Source organism: Oncorhynchus gorbuscha, linkage group LG11 (genome assembly GCF_021184085.1).
Source record: "Oncorhynchus gorbuscha isolate QuinsamMale2020 ecotype Even-year linkage group LG11, OgorEven_v1.0, whole genome shotgun sequence".
Lineage (NCBI taxonomy): Eukaryota > Metazoa > Chordata > Actinopteri > Salmoniformes > Salmonidae > Oncorhynchus > Oncorhynchus gorbuscha.
In genome coordinates, this window is record NC_060183.1 from 64,790,837 (window position 1) to 64,814,951 (window position 24,115).

General features: G+C 44.1%; 1 protein-coding gene across 1 annotated transcript in view; it reads left to right on the top strand.

Moving 5' to 3' along the window:
• The window catches only part of LOC124049121 (beta-adrenergic receptor kinase 2-like), an 87,296-nt gene that overhangs the window by 36,753 nt on the left and 26,428 nt on the right, over positions 1–24,115 (top strand). Inside the window, exons 3-11 of the mRNA XM_046370477.1 lie at positions 5,831–5,904; positions 6,333–6,434; positions 6,714–6,788; positions 11,276–11,337; positions 11,822–11,873; positions 12,078–12,169; positions 12,474–12,573; positions 12,800–12,878; positions 17,516–17,646. Coding sequence (XP_046226433.1) covers positions 5,831–5,904; positions 6,333–6,434; positions 6,714–6,788; positions 11,276–11,337; positions 11,822–11,873; positions 12,078–12,169; positions 12,474–12,573; positions 12,800–12,878; positions 17,516–17,646 — 767 coding nt within the window. The remainder of the gene's footprint in view (positions 1–5,830; positions 5,905–6,332; positions 6,435–6,713; positions 6,789–11,275; positions 11,338–11,821; positions 11,874–12,077; positions 12,170–12,473; positions 12,574–12,799; positions 12,879–17,515; positions 17,647–24,115) is intronic.

The window sequence follows — 24,115 nt, forward strand, 5'->3', positions numbered from 1 at the left end:
GTTCTTAGCGCTCTGGGAGGAGGACACAATGGAGTTGTCAACCGTGATGGCGAGATCATGGAACGGGCAGTCCTTCCCCGGGAGGAAGAGCAGCTCCGTCTTGCCGAGGTTCAGCTTGAGGTGGTGATCCGTCATCCACACTGATATGTCTGCCAGACATGCAGAGATGCGATTCGCCACCTGGTCATCAGAAGGGGGAAAGGAGAAGATTAGTTGTGTGTCGTCTGCATAGCAATGATAGGAGAGACCATGTGAGGTTATGACAGAGCCAAGTGACTTGGTGTATAGCGAGAATAGGAGAGGGCCTAGAACAGAGCCCTGGGGGACACCAGTGGTGAGAGCGCGTGGTGAGGAGACAGATTCTCGCCACGCCACCTGGTAGGAGCGACCTGTCAGGTAGGACGCAATCCAAGCGTGGGCCGCGCCGGAGATGCCCAACTCGGAGAGGGTGGAGAGGAGGATCTGATGGTTCACAGTATCGAAGGCAGCCGATAGGTCTAGAAGGATGAGAGCAGAGGAGAGAGAGTTAGCTTTAGCAGTGCGGAGCGCCTCCGTGATACAGAGGAGAGCAGTCTCAGTTGAATGACTAGTCTTGAAACCTGACGGATTTGGATCAAGAAGGTCATTCAGAGAGAGATAGCGGGAGAGCTGGCCAAGGACGGCACTTTCAAGAGTTTTGGAGAGAAAAGAAAGAAGGGATACTGGTCTGTAATTGTTGACATCGGAGGGATTGAGTGTAGGTTTTTTCAGAAGGGGTGCAACTCTCGCTCTCTTGAAGACGGAAGGGACGTAGCCAGCGGTCAGGGATGAGTTGATGAGCGAGGTGAGGTAAGGGAGAAGGTCTCCGGAAATGGTCTGGAGAAGAGGGGAGGGGATAGGGTCAAGCGGGCAGGTTGTTGGGCGGCCGGCCGTCACAAGACGCGAGATTTCATCTGGAGAGAGAGGGGAGAAAGAGGTCAGAGCACAGGGTAGGGCAGTGTGAGCAGAACCAGCGGTGTCGTTTGACTTAGCAAACGAGGATCGGATGTCGTTGACCTTCTTTTCAAAATGGTTGACGAAGTCGTCTGCAGAGAGGGAGGAGGGGGGGGGGGATTTTGAAGGCAAACTGCAAATTCTACTATTGTGCCTAATGCTTATTGTGGCTACCTTCACAAAACATAACCAGGTCCGGTCGAGCCTCACTAGCCATATGAAGCGAACTGGCTGCTTATAACGTTAGCTTTGGGCAACAGGGTTAAGTAGCTGGCTAGCTATTTATTATTTCATGAACTGAAGTTCAATTTCAATAGGTGAACACCAAGTGGCAACCTAGCTAATATTTACTCACAAGGATTCCTAAATCCATTGCTAAGAATAATGAAAATGACTGCAGTTTCTACTGGTTGTATTGGTGCTAGCTTAGTACCAGCTAATGCTAGCTACCCCAGAAGTTGTGGTTGAACAAGTAATGCTTTATTACCAACGCGGTATTGTAAACACATCGTTCGTGGCTGGTGTTCACTTGTTTGCAGACTTTTGTACAGCTTTGACAGTGTTATGATAGTTGTGGTGGCGTTTGACTTGCACGTGCAAATTCAGAACACAACATTCTATAATAGAGCTGCTATTTGACGTGTCAAATGAAAAGCTTATTTAACACTTCAAATAGTGTGGTTTGACGTCTGTCTTTTTTTGACACCAAAGACCCAAACGACATTCCATAGTATGTTGTGAAGCTAATAGCAGTGACGCTATTACTGTGTAACTCTGGTAGGGCAACATGTACCGGTGCTCGACCAGTCGGCGAAAGCCAACATCACCCATTTCAGAGAACAGTTGATTGTCAAAGGCAATGAATACCATTATCTTGGTGTTAATTGATTTCACCTGTGAGGTGTCTCGCTGAAATGTTCTTACTCTTTCAAATGACTTGTTGACTGCTTGATCCACACAGCGGACATTTTGGGTTAGGTTAGGAATGCTGTGTTGCACGTGTAGCGCCATTTGACTTGCCATCATTATGTCATGTACCTACGTTATATAGGTCTGCACGTCAGCTTTGACATCGGTTTTGATGGACCTACGTTATATAGGTCTGCACGTCAGCTTTGACATCGGTTTTGATGGACCTACGTTATATAGGTCTGCACGTCAGCTTTGACATAGGTTTTGATGGACCTACGTTATATAGGTCTGCACGTCAGCTTTGACATCGGTTTTGATGGACCTACGTTATATAGGTCTGCACGTCAGCTTTGACATCGGTTTTGATCTACCTACGTTATATAGGTCTGCACGTCAGCTTTGACATCGGTTTTAATGGACCTACGTTATAGGTCTGCACGTCAGCTTTGACATCGGTTTGGATGGACCTACGTTATATAGGTCTGCACGTCAGCTTTGACATCGGTTTTGATCTACCTACGTTATATAGGTCTGCACGTCAGCTTTGACATCGGTTTTAATGGACCTACGTTATATAGGTCTGCACGTCAGCTTTGACATCGGTTTGGATGGACCTACGTTATATATGTCTGCACGTCAGCTTTGACATCGGTTTTGATGGACCTACGTTATATAGGTCTGCACGTCAGCTTTGACATCGGTTTTGATGGACCTACGTTATATAGGTCTGCACGTCAGCTTTGACATCGGTTTTGATGGACCTACGTTATATATGTCTGCACGTCAGCTTTGACATCGGTTTTGATGGACCTACGTTATATAGGTCTGCACGTCAGCTTTGACATCGGTTTTGATGGACCTACGTTATATAGGTCTGCACGTCAGCTTTGACATCGGTTTTGATGGACCTACGTTATATAGGTCTGCACGTCAGCTTTGACATCGGTTTTGATGGACCTACGTTATATAGGTCTGCACGTCAGCTTTGACATCGGTTTTGATCTACCTACGTTATATAGGTCTGCACGTCAGCTTTGACATCGGTTTTGATGGACCTACGTTATATAGGTCTGCACGTCAGCTTTGACATCGGTTTTGATGGACCTACGTTATATAGGTCTGCACGTCAGCTTTGACATCGGTTTTGATCTACCTACGTTATATAGGTCTGCACGTCAGCTTTGACATCGGTTTTGATGGACCTACGTTATATAGGTCTGCACGTCAGCTTTGACATCGGTTTTGATGGACCTACGTTATATAGGTCTGCACGTCAGCTTTGACATCGGTTTTGCACATCAGCGTTAAACTGGACATCGGGCTGATACAGATGTTGGCATTTTTAGATAATATCGGCCGATTCTGATATGTTCACGGATAGGGATGCAGGATATAGTAGCTAGCTTATCAATTAGCCTTTAACTGAATCAATAAGCACAGCAGTAGTAAGCAGGTTATCTTTCTCTCCTATTTTCCACTTTGCCTTTTGGTCTCTACCTCCTGAGGTTATGAAGAGACACTGCTCACAACAGCTCCGTTAACAACCGCACACTCAGTCATATCGTGTGTGTGTGTGTGTGTGTGTGTGTGTGTGTGTGTGTGTGTGTGTGTGTGTGTGTGTGTGTGTGTGTGTGTGTGTGTGTGTGTGTGTGTGTGTGTGTGTGTGTGTGTGTGTGTGTGTGTGTGTGTGTGTGTGTGTGTGTGTGTGTGTGTGTGTGTGGGTGCTTTTTTTGTATGTGTTACTGTGAGATGGCCCCATGCTTTAAATAACCTCTCCTTCCTTTGTTATGGAGGACAGAGTTAATGTGTGTGTGTGGAGTGAGAGTCACTCAATCATAGAGAAGTGAAAATGCCAATCTCCTAAAATCCACTGTCCCCTGATCCCTTCTCTTCTACCATTCTTCTTACTTACATCCTCATCTCTCCTATCCTCTCTCCTAACCTATAGTAGCGTAGTTTCTCTCAGGGTTTCTACCTAGGCAGGGATTTCCCACTGGCTGTTGTCACCTGTGCTTCTTGGTGGAGAATTAAACCTAGCAGCTCACAGCTCACAATCAATTTATCAGATTGCGTTTGATAGTGCGTCATTGACTCTTTAATCAGTAGTGTGGCAAAAGAAAGAATGATTTGGAGAAAAGGGGGAAGAGGGAGGCGATTGAAGTGTCAAGAGAAAAGGGCTCGTAGGCTAGTTGTTGTTTTTCACCACAGAGGGGTGTGCTCAGCCGCGTGTTTTTCACCACAGAGGGGTGTGCTCAGCCGCGTGTTTTTCAACACAGAGGGGTGTGCTCAGCCGCGTGTTTTTCACCACAGAGGGGTGTGCTCAGCCGCGTGTTTTTCACCACAGAGGGGTGTGCTCAGCCGTGTGTTTTTCACCACAGAGGGGTGTGCTCAGCCGCGTGTTTTTCACCACAGAGGGGTGTGCTCAGCCGCGTGTTTTTCACCACAGTGCTAGTTAGTCACCAACGCTTGGTTAGTTGGTAAACTCAGAGCATTTCGCTCTCAGAGCGTTCAGAGTGCACACTGGACGCTCTGGCCAAGGAGTAGGGTTGATCCAAGCGTTCTGATCTGACAACAGCAGTCAAGCTGGTTAGGCTGTTGTCATGTTATCCAGAGCTTTGGTGACTAACTGTGCTGCTGGCAACAATTTAATAACACATTTTTTTTGCCAACGCTTACTGACACCGGACATCTGAAATCGGAGTAGATAGCCAGAGCTACGTCTATCGACAGTTGTCACAGTGACATCATAACCATTCTATTGAAATAGTTACTTGCAAAGTGGAATCTTTTATTTAGACATCTAGCTAGCTAAACAATGAACCATTATCCCAACTCATAACGTTACTACCCTGCATGTCACTAACCAACAAGGTTCAATGTTAGTTAGCTAACATTAGGCTATAACTAGCAATGCAAATGGATTTTGAGATACAAATAATATTACTAAACAGGTCAGACAAGTAACGTTAGCCAGCTAGCTAACAGTATACTTTAACTTAAAATTAAATTTAAACGACTTCTGACAAAATTTGAAACCTGTAATATCTGAAAATGTAGCTAGCTAGACTCTCTTACATGGATGGACTTCTCCCTCTCTGTCACAGATGCCATGGTAACCCTTAATTTGAAGATGTAATCCGGAGACAGGTGTTTTTTACAACATCCTTGTGTGTTCTCTTTACGACTCTCCATATTTGCATACGTTCAAATGGCTCTCATGTGAAATAGTGACGCCAACATACGCCACCTAGTTTCCTGAAACCAGCCACATATATATTTACTCTAATAAACAAAAATATACTTTCACAACAGACAAACTTTTATTTTCACTGATTGCCATCTGAGATGTGAAATATCTCTGCTGATGATGATGTGGTGTATCGGCTGTAACAACACATGCACACGTGCCGTGAAGGCTATGATGCGGTTTCCGTGGCAACACACAGGCTTTTTTTGCGAGCTGTTCAGATGGGCTTCAGTAGATTGTGTGTGTGTAAACGTTTGTGTCAGTGATACGTAGATAATAATGCAGACAATAGAGATGTAAGATGATGCCAACCCCCTGTAATTGTGGTCCATTTCAAGCACATTGCAATGTGTGTGTCTGATAGGGGATTTGCTCAATGAGATGAGGACATTGTTCTCTTACTAAGGCTAATCCACTAGAAAGGCCTACTTCTCAAAATGAAAGGTGTGTGTGTGTGCAGACCCCAGAAGCTTTATTTACAGTGATATTACCTTTCCTACTTTTAGTTAGGTCAAAACACACACACACACACACACACACACACACACACACACACACACACACACACACACACACACACACACACACACACACACACACACACACACACACACACACACACACACACACACACCTAAAGCTGATGTCATAATGTCAAAAACAACTCTTGACAGTGTGTATGTGTTTTCTCTGTTTCAGGGTTTCTGCTGTTCAAGGATTTTTGTTTGAATGAAATAGATGAGGCCGTACCACAGCTCAAGTTCTACGAAGAAGTGAGAGAAACACACACCTCTGTCTGCCTTTCTCGTTCTCTCTCCTCTGTCTGTCTCTCTCTCCCCTCTGTCTGTCTGTCTCTCTCTCCCCTCTGTCTCTCTCTCCCCTCTGTCTGTCTTTCTCTCTCTCGCTCCCATCTGTCTGTCTTTCTCTCTCTCGCTCCCATCTGTCTGTCTTTCTCTCTCTCGCTCCCCTCTGTCTGCCTGTGTGTCTGTTTGTCTGTGTGTCTGTCTGTCTGTCTGTCTCCTCTGTCTGTCTCTCTCTCTCCCCTGTCTGTCTGTCTCGCTCTCTCCCTCTCCCTCTCTATAGTCAGTGGTTAGAGAGCAGAAGTCTAGTGTGTGTCAGTTGTATTAAAGGTCATGTGAGATGTTTGAGATTAGGCTAATTCCATGGTGTTTCAGAGGAAGTGTATGTGTGTGTGTGTAAGATTAAGGATTACGAGAAGTTGGATTCTGAAGAGGAGCGGTTGTGTCGTAGCAGACAGATCTATGATGGATACATCATGAAGGAACTCCTCTCCTGTTCACATGTAAGGTCAACATGGGACACAAACCAACACAGTGTAACAAACTCCCCTAAAATGCTGTCATCTCTCAGGGAGGAGGTTGACATGAATTAACACAATGCAACACCCCAACCTATCTACAACACTTTACATGGTATACTGGACTGGAAATGACTGTCACATGACCCTCCTCTCTCTCTCCTCCACCCCCCATACTCTTCTCCATTCCACCTTCTCTCTCTGTCTTGCTCTCAATCTCTCTCTCTCTCTCTCTCTCTCTCTCTCTCTCTCTCTCTCTCTCAGGCCTTCTCTAAGAAAGCAGTAGACCACGTTCAGACTCACCTGGCCAAGAAACAGGTGCCTCCCTCTCTCTTCCAGGTAAGGAACACACACACAAACTGCAGCAACAATCTAACTCCTGTGTGTGTCTCTGTGCCGTCCCACATAGTGGGGTTCCGACAAACACACCGTAACCTAGTTCTATTATTATGATTAGCATGACCATTGGTATTTATCCTGCGACTTGTTACTTTTACCCCTGTTTACATGTACATGTCTACCACAATCCCTCCAGTACCCCTGTTTACATGTACAGTACCAGTCAAAAGTTTTTACACACCTGCTCATTCCATTTATGTTACTATTTTCTACATTGTAGAATAATAGTGAAGATATCAAAGCTATGAAATAACACATATGGAATCATGTAGTAACCAAAAAAATAGATATTTTAGATTCTTCAAAGTAGCGACCCTTTGCCTTGATGACAGCTTTGCACACTCTTGCCATTCTCGCAACCAGCTTCACCTGGCATGCTTTTCCAACAGTATTGAAGGAGGTCCCACATATGCTGAGCACTTGTTGGCTGCTTCTCCTTCACTCTGCGGTCCAACTCATCCCAACCATCTCAATTGGGTTGAGGTCATGTGATTGTGGAGGCCAGGGTCATCTGATGCAGCACTTGATCACTATCCTTCTTGGTCAAATAGTCCTTACACAGCCTGGATGTGTATTGGGTCATTGTCCTGTTGAAAAACAATTGATAGTCCCCCTAAGCGCAAACCAGATGGGATAGTCCCCCTAAGCGCAAACCAGATGGGATAGTATATCGCTGCAGAGTGCTGTGGTAGCCATGCTGGTTAAGTGTGCCTTGAATTCTAAATAAATCACAGACAGTGTCACCAGCAAAGCACCATCACACCTTCTCCATGCTTCGCGGTGTCACAAAGACACAGTTGGAACCAAAAATCTTAAATTTGGACTAATCAGACCAAAAGACAGATTTCCACTAATGTCCATTGCTTATGTTTCTAGGCCAAAGCAAGTCTCTTCTTCTCATTCCTTTAGTAGTGGTTTCTTTGCAGCAATTTGACCATGAAGGCCTGATTCACACAGTCTCCTCTAAACAGTTGATGTTGAGATGTCTGTTATTTGAACCCTGTGAAGCCCCCTTGGGTTGCAGTCTGAGGCTGGTAACTCTAATGAACATGTCCTCTGCAGCAGAGGTAAATCTGGGTCTTCCTATCCTCTGGCGGTCCTCATGAGAGCCAGTTTCTTCATAGCGCTTTATGGTTTTTCAGGCTGCACTTGAAGTTCTTGAAATGTTCCAGATTGACGGAACTTCACGTCTTCAAGCCATGATGGACTGTTATTTCTCTTTGCTTATTTCAGCTGTTCTTGCCATAATATGGACTTGGACTTTTACCAAATAGGGCTATCTTCTGTATGCCATCCCTACCATGTCACAACACAAATGATTGGTTCAAACACATTAAGAAGAGAAGAAATTCCACAAATAAACATTTAACAAGGCAACACTTGTTAATTGAAATGCATTCCAGGTGACTACCTCATGAAGCTGGTTGAGAGAATGCCACGAGTGTCATCAAGGCAACGGGTGTCTACTTTGAAGAATCTAAAATATATTTTTTGGTTTACTACATGATTCCATAGTTCTGATGTCTTCACTATTATACAATGTAGAAAATATTAAAAAGAATGAGTAAGTGTGTCCTAACTTTTTTATTGGTACTGTACATACCTACCTCAATCACACTAGTTGCCCTGTTAAATGAACATATCTACCTCAATCACTCTAGTTGCCCTGTTAAATCAACATATCTACCTCAATCACTAGTTGCCCTGTTAAATGAACATAACTACCTCAATCACTCTAGTTGCCCTGTTAAATCAACATATCTACCTCAATCACTAGTTTCCCTGTTAAATGAACATATCTACCTCACTCTAGTAGCCCTGTTAAATGAACATAACTACCTCAATCACTCTAGTTGCCCTGTTAAATCAACATATCTACCTCAATCACTAGTTGCCCTGTTAAATGAACATATCTACCTCAATCACTAGTTGCCCTGTTAAATGAATATATCTACCTCAATCACTAGTTGCCCTGTTAAATGAATATATCTACCTCAATCACTAGTTGCCCTGTTAAATGAACATATCTACCTCAATCACTCTAGTTGCCCTGTTAAATCAATATATCTACCTCAATCACTAGTTGCCCTGTTAAATGAATATATCTACCTCAATCACTAGTTGCCCTGTTAAATGAACATATCTACCTCAATCACTCTAGTTGCCCTGTTAAATGAATATATCTACCTCAATCACTAGTTGCCCTGTTAAATGAACATATCTACCTCAATCACTCTAGTTGCCCTGTTAAATGAACATATCTACCTCAATCACTCTAGTTGCCCTGTTAAATGAATATATCTACCTCAATCACTAGTTGCCCTGTTAAATGAACATATCTACCTCAATCATTCCAGTTGCCCTGTTAAATCAACATATCTACCTCAATCACTAGTTGCCCTGTTAAATCAACATAACTACCTCAATCACACTAGTTGCCCTGTTAAATGAACATATCTACCTCAATCACTAGTTGCCCTGTTAAATGAACATATCTACCTCAATCACTAGTTGCCCTGTTAAATTAACATATCTACCTCAATCACTAGTTGCCCTGTTAAATGAACATATCTACCTCAATCACTAGTTGCCCTGTTAAATGAACATAACTACCTCAATCACTCTAGTTGCCCTGTTAAATGAATATATCTACCTCAATCACACTAGTTGCCCTGTTAAATGAATATATCTACCTCAATCACTCTAGTTGCCCTGTTAAATGAACATACAGTGCCTTGCGAAAGTATTCGGCCCCCTTGAACTTTGCGACCTTTTGCCACATTTCAGGTTTGAAACATAAAGATATAAAACTGTATTTTTTTGTGAAGAATCAACAAGTGGGACACAATCATGAAGTGGAACGACATTTATTGGATATTTCAAACTTTTTTAACAAATCAAAAACTGAAAAATTGGGCGTGCAAAATTATTCAGCCCCTTTACTTTCAGTGTAGCAAACTCTCTCCAGAAGTTCAGTGAGGATCTCTGAATGATCCAATGTTGACCTAAATGACTAATGATGATAAATACAATCCACCTGTGTGTAATCAAGTCTCCGTATAAATGCACCTGCACTGTGATAGTCTCAGAGGTCCGTTAAAAGCGCAGAGAGAGAGCATCATGAAGAACAAGGAACACACCAGGCAGTTCCGAGATACTGTTGTGAAGAAGTTTAAAGCCGGATTTGGATACAAAAAGATTTCCCAAGCCTTAAACATCCCAAGGAGCACTGTGCAAGCGATAATATTGAAATGGAAGGAGTATCAGACCACTGCAAATCTACCAAGACCTGGCCGTCCCTCTAAACTTTCAGCTCATACAAGGAGAAGACTGATCAGATATGCAGCCAAGAGGCCCATGATCACTCTGGATGAACTGCAGAGATCTACAGCTGAGGTGGGAGACTCTGTCCATAGGACAACAATCAGTCGTATATTGCACAAATCTGGCCTTTATGGAAGAGTGGCAAGAAGAAAGCCATTTCTTAAAGATATCCATAAAAAGTGTCGTTTAAAGTTTGCCACAAGCCACCTGGGAGACACACCAAACATGTGGAAGAAGGTGCTCTGGTCAGATGAAACCAAAATTGGTTACAAAATTGGTTACAGGACCATTCTGGAAGTCTGCAAAAGACCTGAGACTGGGTCGGAGATTTGTCTTCCAACAAGACAATGATCCAAAACATAAAGCAAAATCTACAATGGAATGGTTCAAAAATAAACATATCCAGGTGTTAGAATGGCCAAGTCAAAGTCCAGAACTGAATCCAATCGAGAATCTGTGGAAAGAACTGAAAACTGCTGTTCACAAATGCTCTCCATCCAACCTCACTGAGCTCGAGCTGTTTTGCAAGGAGGAATGGGAAAAAATGTCAGTCTCTCGATGTTTATTCTGATAGAGACATACCCCAAGCGACTTACAGCTGTCATCGCAGTAAAAGGTGGCGCTACAAAGTATTCACTTAAGGGGGCTGAATAATTTTGCACGCCCAATTTTTCAGTTTTTGATTTGTAAAAAAAAATTGAAATATCCAATAAATGTCGTTCCACTTCATGATTGTGTCCCACTTGTTGTTGATTCTTCACAAAAAAATACAATTTTATATCTTTGTTTGAAGCCTGAAATGTGGCAAAAGGTCGCAAAGTTCAAGGGGGCCGAATACTTTCGCAAGGCACTGTATCTACCTCCATCACTCTAGTAGCCCTGCACATTGTAATGATGGTACTGGCATTGACCTTTTTTTTTCTCTTCTCGTATTTCACCTTCTTCTTCTTATCTATATTACTACACTTATTGTGGATTGTTGGGAAATAACTCACAAGTTCAGCATTTCACTGTACTGGTTGACACCTGCTGTATCCTGTGCATTGACAATAAAACGTAGAAACTTGAAACGCACAGACTCACAAACTCCTGTTTGTGTTCAGCCGTACATTGTGGAGATCTGTGACAGTCTGCGAGGGATGATCTTCCGCAAGTTCATAGAGAGGTGAGACGGGGGTGAGAGGTGAGACGGGGGGGGGGGGGGGGGGTAGAATAAATATGTTGCATACTGGCCAGAGTAATACAGTTTTTCATTGCCTCCAGATTTAGAATAAAGTGCTTTATTATCCCTTCATCCATTTGTGTCGTAAGGGAAAGGAGTTTCTCCACACTCCCACAGTCAGTAGGCTGGGGAATATGTATTTTATACTTGTTTTATTTAACCTTTATTTAACTAGGCAAGTCGGTTAAGAACAAATTCTTATTTACAATGATGGCCTACCTCGGCCAAACCCGGACGACGCTGGGCCAATTGTGCGCCGCCCTATGGGACTCCCAATCACAGCAGATGTGATACAGCCTGGATTCGAACCAGGGACTCTAGTGACTCCTCTTGCACTGAGATGCAGTGCCTTAGTCCGCTGCGCTGCTCGTTCTTTCCTTCTTTCTGTCTACCTCTCCTCATCTTTGTTTTTTCTCTCTTTCATCAGTGACAAGTTCACTCGTTTCTGCCAGTGGAAGAATGTGGAGCTGAACATCCATGTGAGTTGTATTTTGTATGTGTGGGTGTTATTCTAACTTACTGTATGGATTGTGGTGTTTTTCCTGTGAAAGGCTTTTCTTTCACCTCTTATTGCCTACTGTCTGAAGTGTAACATCACGTCAGCTTCTCTGTCTTGTTCTCTCTTTCTCCATCTCGCTCGTTCTACATCTCCCCCTCACTCTATCTCTCTCGCCTCTCTTCAGTTGACGATGAATGACTTCAGTGTCCACCGTATCATTGGTCGAGGGGGTTTCGGGGAGGTGTACGGCTGCAGGAAGGCTGACACTGGCAAGATGTGAGTAGCGCAGGAGCATGAACTTGCAGAGAAAGAGGGGTGGTTAAAGTGGAGAAAATAAACATTCACACAAGAAATGACTGGAGGGGATAAAATATCCTACAGGAACAGTGATTTCTCAGCAGTACAGCACCTGTGTGTGTGTGTGTGTGTGTGTGTGTGTGTGTGTGTGTGTGTGTGTGTGTGTGTGTGTGTGTGTGTGTGTGTGTGTGTGTGTGTGTGTGTGTGTGTGTGTGTGTGTGTGTGTGTGTGTGTGTGTGTGTGTGTGTGTGTGTGTGTGTGTGTGTGTGTGTGTGTGTGTCAGGTATGCCATGAAGTGTTTGGATAAGAAGAGGATCAAGATGAAGCAGGGAGAGACTCTGGCTCTGAACGAGAGAATCATGTTGTCCCTTGTCAGCACAGGGGTGAGTCTAACACACCACTTTCTGTCTACTCTGTTTATACATATGTATATTCACATACACAGTACAGGGGAGTATCATTTTCAGATTGAGCTTAGCCCGACTATTTTAGCACAGACACACAAGCCTTTCCTACTTGACTGTGTGTTCACATACATACACAGCACATTTTCAGATTGACCTGTCTGACTTTATCATTTAAAAACGTCCCCTCCCTCTTTCTCTCTAGGACTGTCCGTTCATAGTGTGTATGACATACGCCTTCCACACACCAGACAAACTCTGTTTCATTCTGGACCTGATGAACGGTAAGACTCCTGAAAGGTGGCAGGTCTCGCCTGGTTCAACCTGCAGGTGAGACACCAGTCACCATGAGGAGTCTCATTGTAGTGGTCTGTCCCTCTGAGGATCATGGTAAAGTACACGGTCACACAGAATGGGACAGGACATCACTGATGGCTCTCTGTCCCTCTGGGCTGATGCGCAACTGACAGTCTCTGATGTGTGTCTGGTTAAGTAGGCTACATCCCCATCTACATACAATCTCCAATGGATTCAGAGTCTGCGGATGGGAACACACACACACACACACACACACACACACACACACACACACACACACACACACACACACACACACACACACACACACACACACACACACACACACACACACACACACACACACACACACACACACACACACACACACCATAGATCACATTTTAGACAGCAGTTATACACACTGACCATGTATCACATTTAGACAGCAGTTACACACACACACACTGACCATGGATCACATTTAGACAGCAGTTACATACACACACACTGACCATGGATCACATTCAGTCAGCAGTTACACACACACTGACCATGGATCACATTTAGACAGCAGTTAACACACACACTGACCATTGATCACATTCAGTCAGCAGTTACACACACACACACACTGACCATAGATCACATTTAGATAGCAGTTACACACACACACACACACACACACACACACACACACACACACACACACACACACACACACACACACACACACACACACACACACACACACACACACACACTGACCATAGATCACATTTAGACAGCAGTTACACACACACACACACTGACCATAGATCACATTTAGACAGCAGTTACACACACATACACACACACACTGACCATAGATCACATTTAGACAGCAGTTAACACACACACTGACCATGGATCACATTTAGACAGCAGTTACACACACACACACACACACACACACACACTGACCATAGATGACATTTAGCCAGCAGTTAACACACACTCTGGCCATAGATGACATTTAGCCAGCAGTTAACACACACACTGGCCATAGATCACATTTAGACAGCAGTTACATACACAAACTGACCATGGATCACATTTAGACAGCAGTTACATACACACACTGACCATGGATCACATTTAGACAGCAGTTAACACACACACACACTGACCATAGATTACATTTAGACAGCAGTTAACACACACACACTGCCCATAGATCACATTTAGACAGCAGTCACACACACACACACACACACACACACTGACCATAGATTACATTTAGCAAACAGTTACACACACACTGACCATGACTCACATTTAGCCAGCAGTTACACACACACTGACCATGACTCACATTTAGCCAGCAGTTACACACACACACTGACCATGGATCACATTTAGCCAGCAGTTACACACACACACACTGACCATGGATCACATTTAGACAGCAGTTACACACACACACACTGACCATGGATCACATTTAGACAGCAGTTACACACACACACTGACCATAGATTACATTTAGACAGCAGTTAACACACACACACACACTGCCCATAGATCACATTTAGACAGCAGTCACTCACTCACACATACACACACTGACCATAGATGACATTTAGCCAGCAGTTACACACACACTGACCATGATCACATTTAGACAGCAGTTAACATACACACACTGACCATAGATCACATTTAGACAGCAGTTAACACACACACACTGACCATAGATCACATTTAGACAGCAGTCACACACACACACACACACACACACACACACACACACACACACACACACACACACACACACACACACACACACACACACACACACACACTGACCATAGATCACATTTTAGACAGCAGTTATACACACTGACCATGTATCACATTTAGACAGCAGTTACATACACACACACTGACCATGGATCACATACACACTGACCGCAGATCACATTTAGACAGCAGTTACACACACACACACACTGCCCATAGATCACATTTAGACAGCAGTCACACACACACACACACACACACACACACACACACACACACACACACACACACACACACACACACACACACACACACACACACACACACACACACACACACTGACCATAGATCACATTTTAGACAGCAGTTATACACACTGACCATGTATCACATTTAGACAGCAGTTACATACACACACACACACTGACCATGGATCACATACACACTGACCGCAGATCACATTTAGACAGCAGTTACATACAGACACTGACCATGGATCACATTTAGCCAGCAGTTACACACACACACACTGACCATGGATCACATTTAGACAGCAGTTACACACACACACACACACACACACACACACACACACACACACACACACACACACACACACACACACACACACACACACACACACACACACACACACACACACACACACTGACCATAGATCACATTTAGACAGCAGTTACACACACACACACACACACACACACACACACACACACACACACACACACACACACACACACACACACACACACACACACACACACACACACACACACACACTGACCATAGATCACATTCAGTCAGCAGTTACACACACACACACACACACTGACCATAGATCACATTTAGACAGCAGTTACACACACATACACACACACACTGACCATGGATCACATTTAGACAGCTGTTACACACACACTGACCATAGATCACATTTAGACAGCAGTTACAGACACACACACACACACACACACACACACACACACACACACACACACACACACACACACACACACACACACACACACACACACACACACACACTGACCATAGATGACATTTAGCCAGCAGTTAACACACACACTGGCCATAGATCACATTTAGACAGCAGTTACATACACACACTGACCATGGATCACATTTAGACAGCAGTTACATACACACACACTGACCATGGATCACATTTAGCCAGCAGTTACACACACACACACTGACCATGGATCACATTTAGACAGCAGTTACACACACACACACTGACCATGGATCACATTTAGACAGCAGTTACACACACACACACACTGACCATGGATCACATTTAGACAGCAGTTACACACACACACTGCCCATAGATCACATTTAGACAGCAGTCACTCACTCACACATACACACACTGACCATAGATGACATTTAGCCAGCAGTTACACACACACTGACCATGATCACATTTAGACAGCAGTTACATACACACACTGACCATGGATCACATTTAGACAGCAGTTAACATACACACACTGACCATAGATCACATTTAGACAGCAGTTAACACACACACACACACACACACACACACACACACACACACACACACACACACACACACACACACACACACACACACACACACACACACACACTGACCATAGATCACATTTAGACAGCAGTTAACACACACACACACACACATACTGACCATAGATCACATTTAGACAGCAGTTAACACACACACACACTGATCATGGATCACATTTAGACAGCAGTTAACACACACACACACACTGAACATGGATCACATTTAGACAGCAGTTAACACACACACACACACTGACCATGGATCACATTTAGACAGCAGTTAGCACACACACTGACCATGGATCACATTTAGACAGCAGTTACACACACACTGACCATTGATCACGTTTAGATAGCAGTTACACACACACACACACACACACACACACACACACACACACACACACACACACACACACACACACACACACACACACACACACACACACACACACACACACTGACCATAGATCACATTTAGACAGCAGTTACACATGCACACTGACCATGGATCACATTTAGACAGCAGTTAACACACACACACACACACTGACCATAGATCACATTTAGATAGCAGTTAACACACACACAGACACACTGACCATAGATCACATTTTGACAGCAGTTACTCACACACACACACACTGACCATGGATCACATTTAGACAGCAGTTAACACACACACACACACACACACACACACACACTGACCATAGATCACATTTAGACAGCAGTTACACAATGACTGAGCTATCGATTAGACTACAGCTCTAAACACACACTGATATCAATATGTGTGCGGCGTTATCCTGAGTGTGTCTCTCAGGGGGAATTTAGATAATGTTGATCAAGTCATACTTCTTATGGTGTCCTGCTGACTCTCGCCTGTGTCCTGCTGACTCACGCCTGTGTCCTGCTGACTCACCCCTGTATCCTGCTGACTCACCCCTGTGTCCTGCTGACTCACCCCTGTGTCCTGCTGACTCACCCCTGTGTCCTGTTGACTCACCCCTGTGTCCTGTTGACTCACCCCTGTGTCCTGTTGACTCACCCCTGTGTCCTGTTGACTCACCCCTGTGACCTGTTGACTCACCCCTGTGACCTGTTGACTCACCCCTGTGACCTGCTGACTCACTCCTGTATCCTGCTGACTCACTCCTGTGGCCTGCTGACTCACCCCTGTGTCCTGTTGACTCACCCCTGTGTCCTAGAGAAGGGATGGTTACACTCAGTGACGTGTATTAATTGTGTGTAGGAGGGGACCTACACTACCACCTGTCCCAGCATGGTGTGTTCAGTGAGAAGGAGATGCGTTTCTACGCAGCAGAGATCATCTTGGGACTAGAACACATGCACAACCGCTTCGTCGTCTACAGAGACCTCAAGGTAAGACTCTCCATACACCCTTTAATCACCTCCCCTCTTTCTAGTTGTTCTGTCCAGTCTCTCTCTCTCTCGTTATTAGTCTCTCGCTCTCTCGTTATTAGTCTCTCGCTCTCTCGTTATTAGTCTCTCTCTCTCTCGTTATTAGTCTCTCCCTCTCTCGCTATTAGTCTCTCTCTCCCTCTCTCGCTATTAGTCTCTCTCTCCCTCTCTCGCTATTAGTCTCTCTCTCCCTCTCTCGCTATTAGTCTCTCTCTCCCTCTCTCGCTATTAGTCTCTCTCTCCCTCTCTCGCTAATAGTCTCTCTCTCTCGTTATTAGTCTCTCTCTCGTTATTAGTCTCTCTCTCGTTGTTAGTCTCTCTCTCGTTATTAGTCTCTCTCTCGTTATTAGTCTCTCTCTCGTTATTAGTCTCTCTCTCTCTCTCTCTCGTTATTAGTCTCTCTCTCTCTCTCTCTCTCTCTCTCGTTATTAGTCTCTCTCTCTCTCTCTCTCTCTCTCGTTATTAGTCTCTCTCTCCCTCTCTCTCGTTATTAGTCTCTCTCTCTCTCTCTCTCTCTCTCTCTCTCTCTCTCTCGTTATTAGTCTCTCTCTCTCTCTCTCTCTCTCTCTCTCTCTCGTTATTAGTCTCTCTCTCTCTCTCTCTCTCGTTATTAGTCTCTCTCTCTCTCTCTCTCTCGTTATTAGTCTCTCTCTCTCTCTCGTTATTAGTCTCTCTCTCTCTCTCGTTATTAGTCTCTCTCTCTCTCTCTCGTTATTAGTCTCTCTCTCTCTCTCGTTATTAGTCTCTCTCTCTCTCTCGTTATTAGTCTCTCTCTCTCTCTCGTTATTAGTCTCTCTCTCTCTCTCGTTATTAGTCTCTCTCTCTCTCTCGTTATTAGTCTCTCTCTCTCTCTCTCTCTCGTTATTAGTCTCTCTCTCTCTCTCGTTATTAGTCTCTCTCTCTCTCTCGTTATTAGTCTCTCTCTCTCTCTCGTTATTAGTCTCTCTCTCTCTCTCGTTATTAGTCTCTCTCTCTCTCTCGTTATTAGTCTCTCTCTCTCTCTCGTTATTAGTCTCTCTCTCTCTCTCGTTATTAGTCTCTCTCTCTCTCTCTCTCTCTCTCGTTATTAGTCTCTCTCTCTCTCTCTCGTTATTAGTCTCTCTCTCTCTCTCTCGTTATTAGTCTCTCTCTCTCTCTCTCTCGTTATTAGTCTCTCTCTCTCTCTCTCTCGTTATTAGTCTCTCTCTCTCTCTCGTTATTAGTCTCTCTCTCTCTCGTTATTAGTCTCTCTCTCTCTCGTTATTAGTCTCTCTCTCTCTCGTTATTAGTCTCTCTCTCTCTCGTTATTAGTCTCTCTCTCTCTCGTTATTAGTCTCTCTCTCTCTCTCTCTCTCGTTATTAGTCTCTCTCTCTCTCTCTCTCTCGTTATTAGTCTCTCTCTCTCTCTCTCTCTCGTTATTAGTCTCTCTCTCGTTATTAGTCTCTCTCTCGTTATTAGTCTCTCTCTCTCGTTATTAGTCTCTCTCTCGCTCTCGTTATTAGTCTCTCTCTCGCTCTCGTTATTAGTCTCTCTCTCGCTCTCGTTATTAGTCTCTCTCTCGCTCTCGTTATTAGTCTCTCTCTCGCTCTCGTTATTAGTCTCTCTCTCGCTCTCGTTATTAGTCTCTCTCTCGCTCTCGTTATTAGTCTCTCTCGCTCTCGTTATTAGTCTCTCGCTCTCGTTATTAGTCTCTCGCTCTCTCGTTATTAATCTCTCTCGTTATTAGTCTCTCTCGTTATTAGTCTCTCTCGTTATTAGTCTCTCTCGTTCTCTCGTTATTAGTCTCTCTCGCTCTCTCGTTATTAGTCTCTCTCGCTCTCTCGTTATTAGTCTCTCTCGCTCTCTCGTTATTAGTCTCTCTCGTTATTAGTCTCTCTCTCTCGCTCTCTCGTTATTAGTCTCTCTCGTTATTAGTCTCTCTCTCTCTCTCTCTCGTTATTAGTCTCTCTCTCTCTCTCTCTCTCGTTATTAGTCTCTCTCTCTCTCTCTCTCTCGTTATTAGTCTCTCTCTCTCTCTCTCTCTCGTTATTAGTCTCTCTCTCTCTCTCTCGTTATTAGTCTCTCTCGCTCTCTCTCGTTATTAGTCTCTCTCGCTCTCTCTCTCGCTATTAGTCTCTCTCTCTCTCGCTATTAGTCTCTCTCTCTCTCGCTATTAGTCTCTCTCTCTCTCGCTATTAGTCTCTCTCTCTCTCGCTATTAGTCTCTCTCTCTCTCGCTATTAGTCTCTCTCTCTCGCTATTAGTCTCTCTCTCTCTCTCGTTATTAGTCTCTCTCTCTCTCTCGCTATTAGTCTCTCTCTCTCTCTCTCGCTATTAGTCTCTCTCTCTCTCTCTCGCTATTAGTCTCTCTCTCTCGCTATTAGTCTCTCTCTCTCGCTATTAGTCTCTCTCTCTCTCTCTCGCTATTAGTCTCTCTCTCTCTCTCTCGCTATTAGTCTCTCTCTCTCTCTCTCGCTATTAGTCTCTCTCTCTCTCTCTCTCTCTCATTATTAGTCTCTCTCTCGCTATTAGTCTCTCTCTCTCTCTCTCTCTCTCTCTCTCTTAGTCTCTCTCTCTATTAGTCTCTCTCTCTCTCTCGCTATTAGTCTCTCTCTCTCTCTCGCTATTAGTCTCTCTCTCTCTCTCTCTCGCTATTAGTCTCTCTCTCTCTCTCTCTCGCTATTAGTCTCTCTCTCTCTCTCTCTCGCTATTAGTCTCTCTCTCTCTCGCTATTAGTCTCTCTCTCTCTCTCTCGCTATTAGTCTCTCTCTCTCTCTCTCGCTATTAGTCTCTCTCTCTCTCTCTCGCTATTAGTCTCTCTCTCTCTCTCGCTATTAGTCTCTCTCTCTCTCTCTCGCTATTAGTCTCTCTCTCTCTCTCTCGTTATTAGTCTCTCTCTCGCTATTAGTCTCTCTCTCTCTCTCTCTCGCTATTAGTCTCTCTCTCTCTCTCTCTCGCTATTAGTCTCTCTCTCTCTCGTTATTAGTCTCTCTCTCTCGTTATTAGTCTCTCTCTCTCGCTATTAGTCTCTCTCTCTCGCTATTAGTCTCTCTCTCTCTCTCTCTCTCTCGCTATTAGTCTCTCTCTCTCTCACTCTCGCTATTAGTCTCTCTCTCTCTCTCTCGCTATTAGTCTCTCTCTCTCTCTCGCTATTAGTCTCTCTCTCTCTCTCTCTCGCTATTAGTCTCTCTCTCTCTCTCTCTCTCTCTCGCTATTAGTCTCTCTCTCTCTCTCTCGCTATTAGTCTCTCTCTCTCTCTCTCGCTATTAGTCTCTCTCTCTCTCTCTCGCTATTAGTCTCTCTCTCTCTCTCTCGCTATTAGTCTCTCTCTCTCTCTCTCGCTATTAGTCTCTCTCTCTCTCTCTCGTTATTAGTCTCTCTCTCGCTATTAGTCTCTCTCTCTCTCGTTATTAGTCTCTCTCTCTCGTTATTAGTCTATCTCTCTCGCTATTAGTCTCTCTCTCTCGCTATTAGTCTCTCTCTCTCTCTCTCTCTCTCTCTTAGCTATTAGTCTCTCTCTCTCTCTCTCTCGCTATTAGTCTCTCTCTCTCTCTCGCTATTAGTCTCTCTCTCTCTCTCTCGCTATTAGTCTCTCTCTCTCTCTCTCGCTATTAGTCTCTCTCTCTCTCTCTCTCGCTCTTAGTCTCTCTCTCTCTCTCTCTCTCTCGCTATTAGTCTCTCTCTCTCTCTCTCGCTATTAGTCTCTCTCTCTCTCTCTCGCTATTAGTCTCTCTCTCTCTCTCTCTCGCTATTAGTCTCTCTCTCTCTCTCTCGCTATTAGTCTCTCTCTCTCTCTCTCGCTATTAGTCTCTCTCTCTCTCTTATTAGTCTCTCTCTCGCTATTAGTCTCTCTCTCTCTCTCTCGCTATTAGTCTCTCTCTCTCTCTCTCTCTCTCGCTATTAGTCTCTCTCTCTCTCTCTCTCGCTATTAGTCTCTCTCTCTCTCGTTATTAGTCTCTCTCTCTCGTTATTAGTCTCTCTCTCTCGCTATTAGTCTCTCTCTCTCTCTCTCTCTCTCGCTATTAGTCTCTCTCTCTCTCTCTCTCTCTCGCTATTAGTCTCTCTCTCTCTCTCTCTCGCTATTAGTCTCTCTCTCTCTCTCTCGCTATTAGTCTCTCTCTCTCTCTCGCTATTAGTCTCTCTCTCTCTCTCTCTCTCTCGCTATTAGTCTCTCTCTCTCTCTCTCTCTCTCTCGCTATTAGTCTCTCTCTCTCTCTCGCTATTAGTCTCTCTCTCTCTCGCTATTAATAACGAGAGAGAGAGACTAATAACGAGAGAGAGAGAATAACGAGAGAGAGAGAGAGAGAGAGAGAGAGAGAGAAGAGAGAATAAGAGAGAGAATAGCGAGAGAGAGAGAGAGAGACTCTCTCTCTCTCTCTCTCTCTCTCTCTCTCTCTCTCTCTCTCTCTCTCTCTCGTTATTAGTCTCTCTCTCTCTCTCTCTCTCGTTATTAGTCTCTCTCTCTCGTTATTAGTCTCTCTCTCTCGTTATTAGTCTCTCTCTCGTTATTAGTCTCTCTCTCTCTCTCGTTATTAGTCTCTCTCTCGTTATTAGTCTCTCTCTCTCTCTCGTTATTAGTCTCTCTCTCTCTCGTTATTAGTCTCTCTCTCTCTCTCTCGTTATTAGTCTCTCTCTCTCTCTCGTTATTAGTCTCTCTCTCTCTCTCTCTCTCGTTATTAGTCTCTCTCTCTCTCTCTCGTTATTAGTCTCTCTCTCTCTCTCTCGTTATTAGTCTCTCTCTCTCTCTCTCTCTCTCTCTCTCTCTCTCTCTCTCTCTCTCTCTCTCTCTCTCTCTCGTTATTAGTCTCTCTCTCTCTCTCGTTATTAGTCTCTCTCTCTCTCTCTCTCTCTCTCTCTCTCTCGTTATTAGTCTCTCTCTCTCTCTCTCTCTCTCTCGTTATTAGTCTCTCTCTCTCTCTCTCTCTCTCTCGTTATTAGTCTCTCTCTCTCTCTCTCTCTCGTTATTAGTCTCTCTCTCTCTCTCGTTATTAGTCTCTCTCTCTCTCTCTCTCTCTCTCGTTATTAGTCTCTCTCTCTCTCTCGTTATTAGTCTCTCTCTCTCTCTCGTTATTAGTCTCTCTCTCTCTCTCGTTATTAGTCTCTCTCTCTCTCTCGTTATTAGTCTCTCTCTCTCTCTCGTTATTAGTCTCTCTCTCTCTCTCGTTATTAGTCTCTCTCTCTCTCTCGTTATTAGTCTCTCTCTCTCTCTCGTTATTAGTCTCTCTCTCTCTCGTTATTAGTCTCTCTCTCTCTCTCGTTATTAGTCTCTCTCTCTCTCTCGTTATTAGTCTCTCTCTCTCTCTCGTTATTAGTCTCTCTCTCTCTCTCGTTATTAGTCTCTCTCTCTCTCTCGTTATTAGTCTCTCTCTCTCTCTCGTTATTAGTCTCTCTCTCTCTCTCGTTATTAGTCTCTCTCTCGTTATTAGTCTCTCTCTCTCTCTCGTTATTAGTCTCTCTCTCTCTCTCGTTATTAGTCTCTCTCTCTCTCTCGTTATTAGTCTCTCTCTCTCTCTCGTTATTAGTCTCTCTCTCTCTCTCTCGTTATTAGTCTCTCTCTCTCTCTCTCGTTATTAGTCTCTCTCTCTCTCTCTCGTTATTAGTCTCTCTCTCTCTCTCTCTCTCTCTCTCTCTCTCTCTCTCTCTCTCTCTCTCTCTCTCTCTCTCTCGTTATTAGTCTCTCTCTCTCTCTCTCGTTATTAGTCTCTCTCTCTCTCTCTCTCTCTCTCTCTCTCTCTCTCTCTCTCTCTCGTTATTAGTTTCTCTCTTTCTCTCTCTCTCGTTATTAGTTTCTCTCTTTCTCTCTCTCTCGTTATTAGTCTCTCTCTCTCTCTCGTTATTAGTCTCTCTCTCTCTCTCTCTCTCTCTCTCTCTCTCTCGTTATTAGTCTCTCTCTCTCTCTCGTTATTAGTCTCTCTCTCTCTCTCTCGTTATTAGTCTCTCTCTCTCTCTCTCTCTCTCTCTCTCTCTCTCTCTCTCTCTCTCTCTCTCTCTCTCTCGCTCTCGTTATTAGTCGCTCTCGTTATTAGTCTCTCTCTCTCTCTCGTTATTAGTCTCTCTCTCTCTCTCGTTATTAGTCTCTCTCTCTCTCTCTCTCTCGTTATTAGTCTCTCTCTCTCTCTCTCTCTCTCTCTCTCTCTCTCTCTCTCTCTCGTTATTAGTCTCTCTCTCTCTCTCTCTCTCTCTCGCTCTCGTTATTAGTCGCTCTCGTTATTAGGCTCTCTCTCTCTCGTTATTAGTCTCTCTCTCGTTATTAGTCTCTCTCTCTCTCTCTCTCGTTATTAGTCTCTCTCGTTATTAGTCTCTCTCGTTATTAGTCTCTCTCGTTATTAGTCTCTCTCGTTATTAGTCTCTCTCGTTATTAGTCTCTCTCGTTATTAGTCTCTCTCGTTATTAGGTGCTCTCTCTCTCTCTCTCGTTATTAGGTGCTCTCTCTCTCTCTCTCGTTATTAGTCTCTCTCTCTCTCTCTCTCTC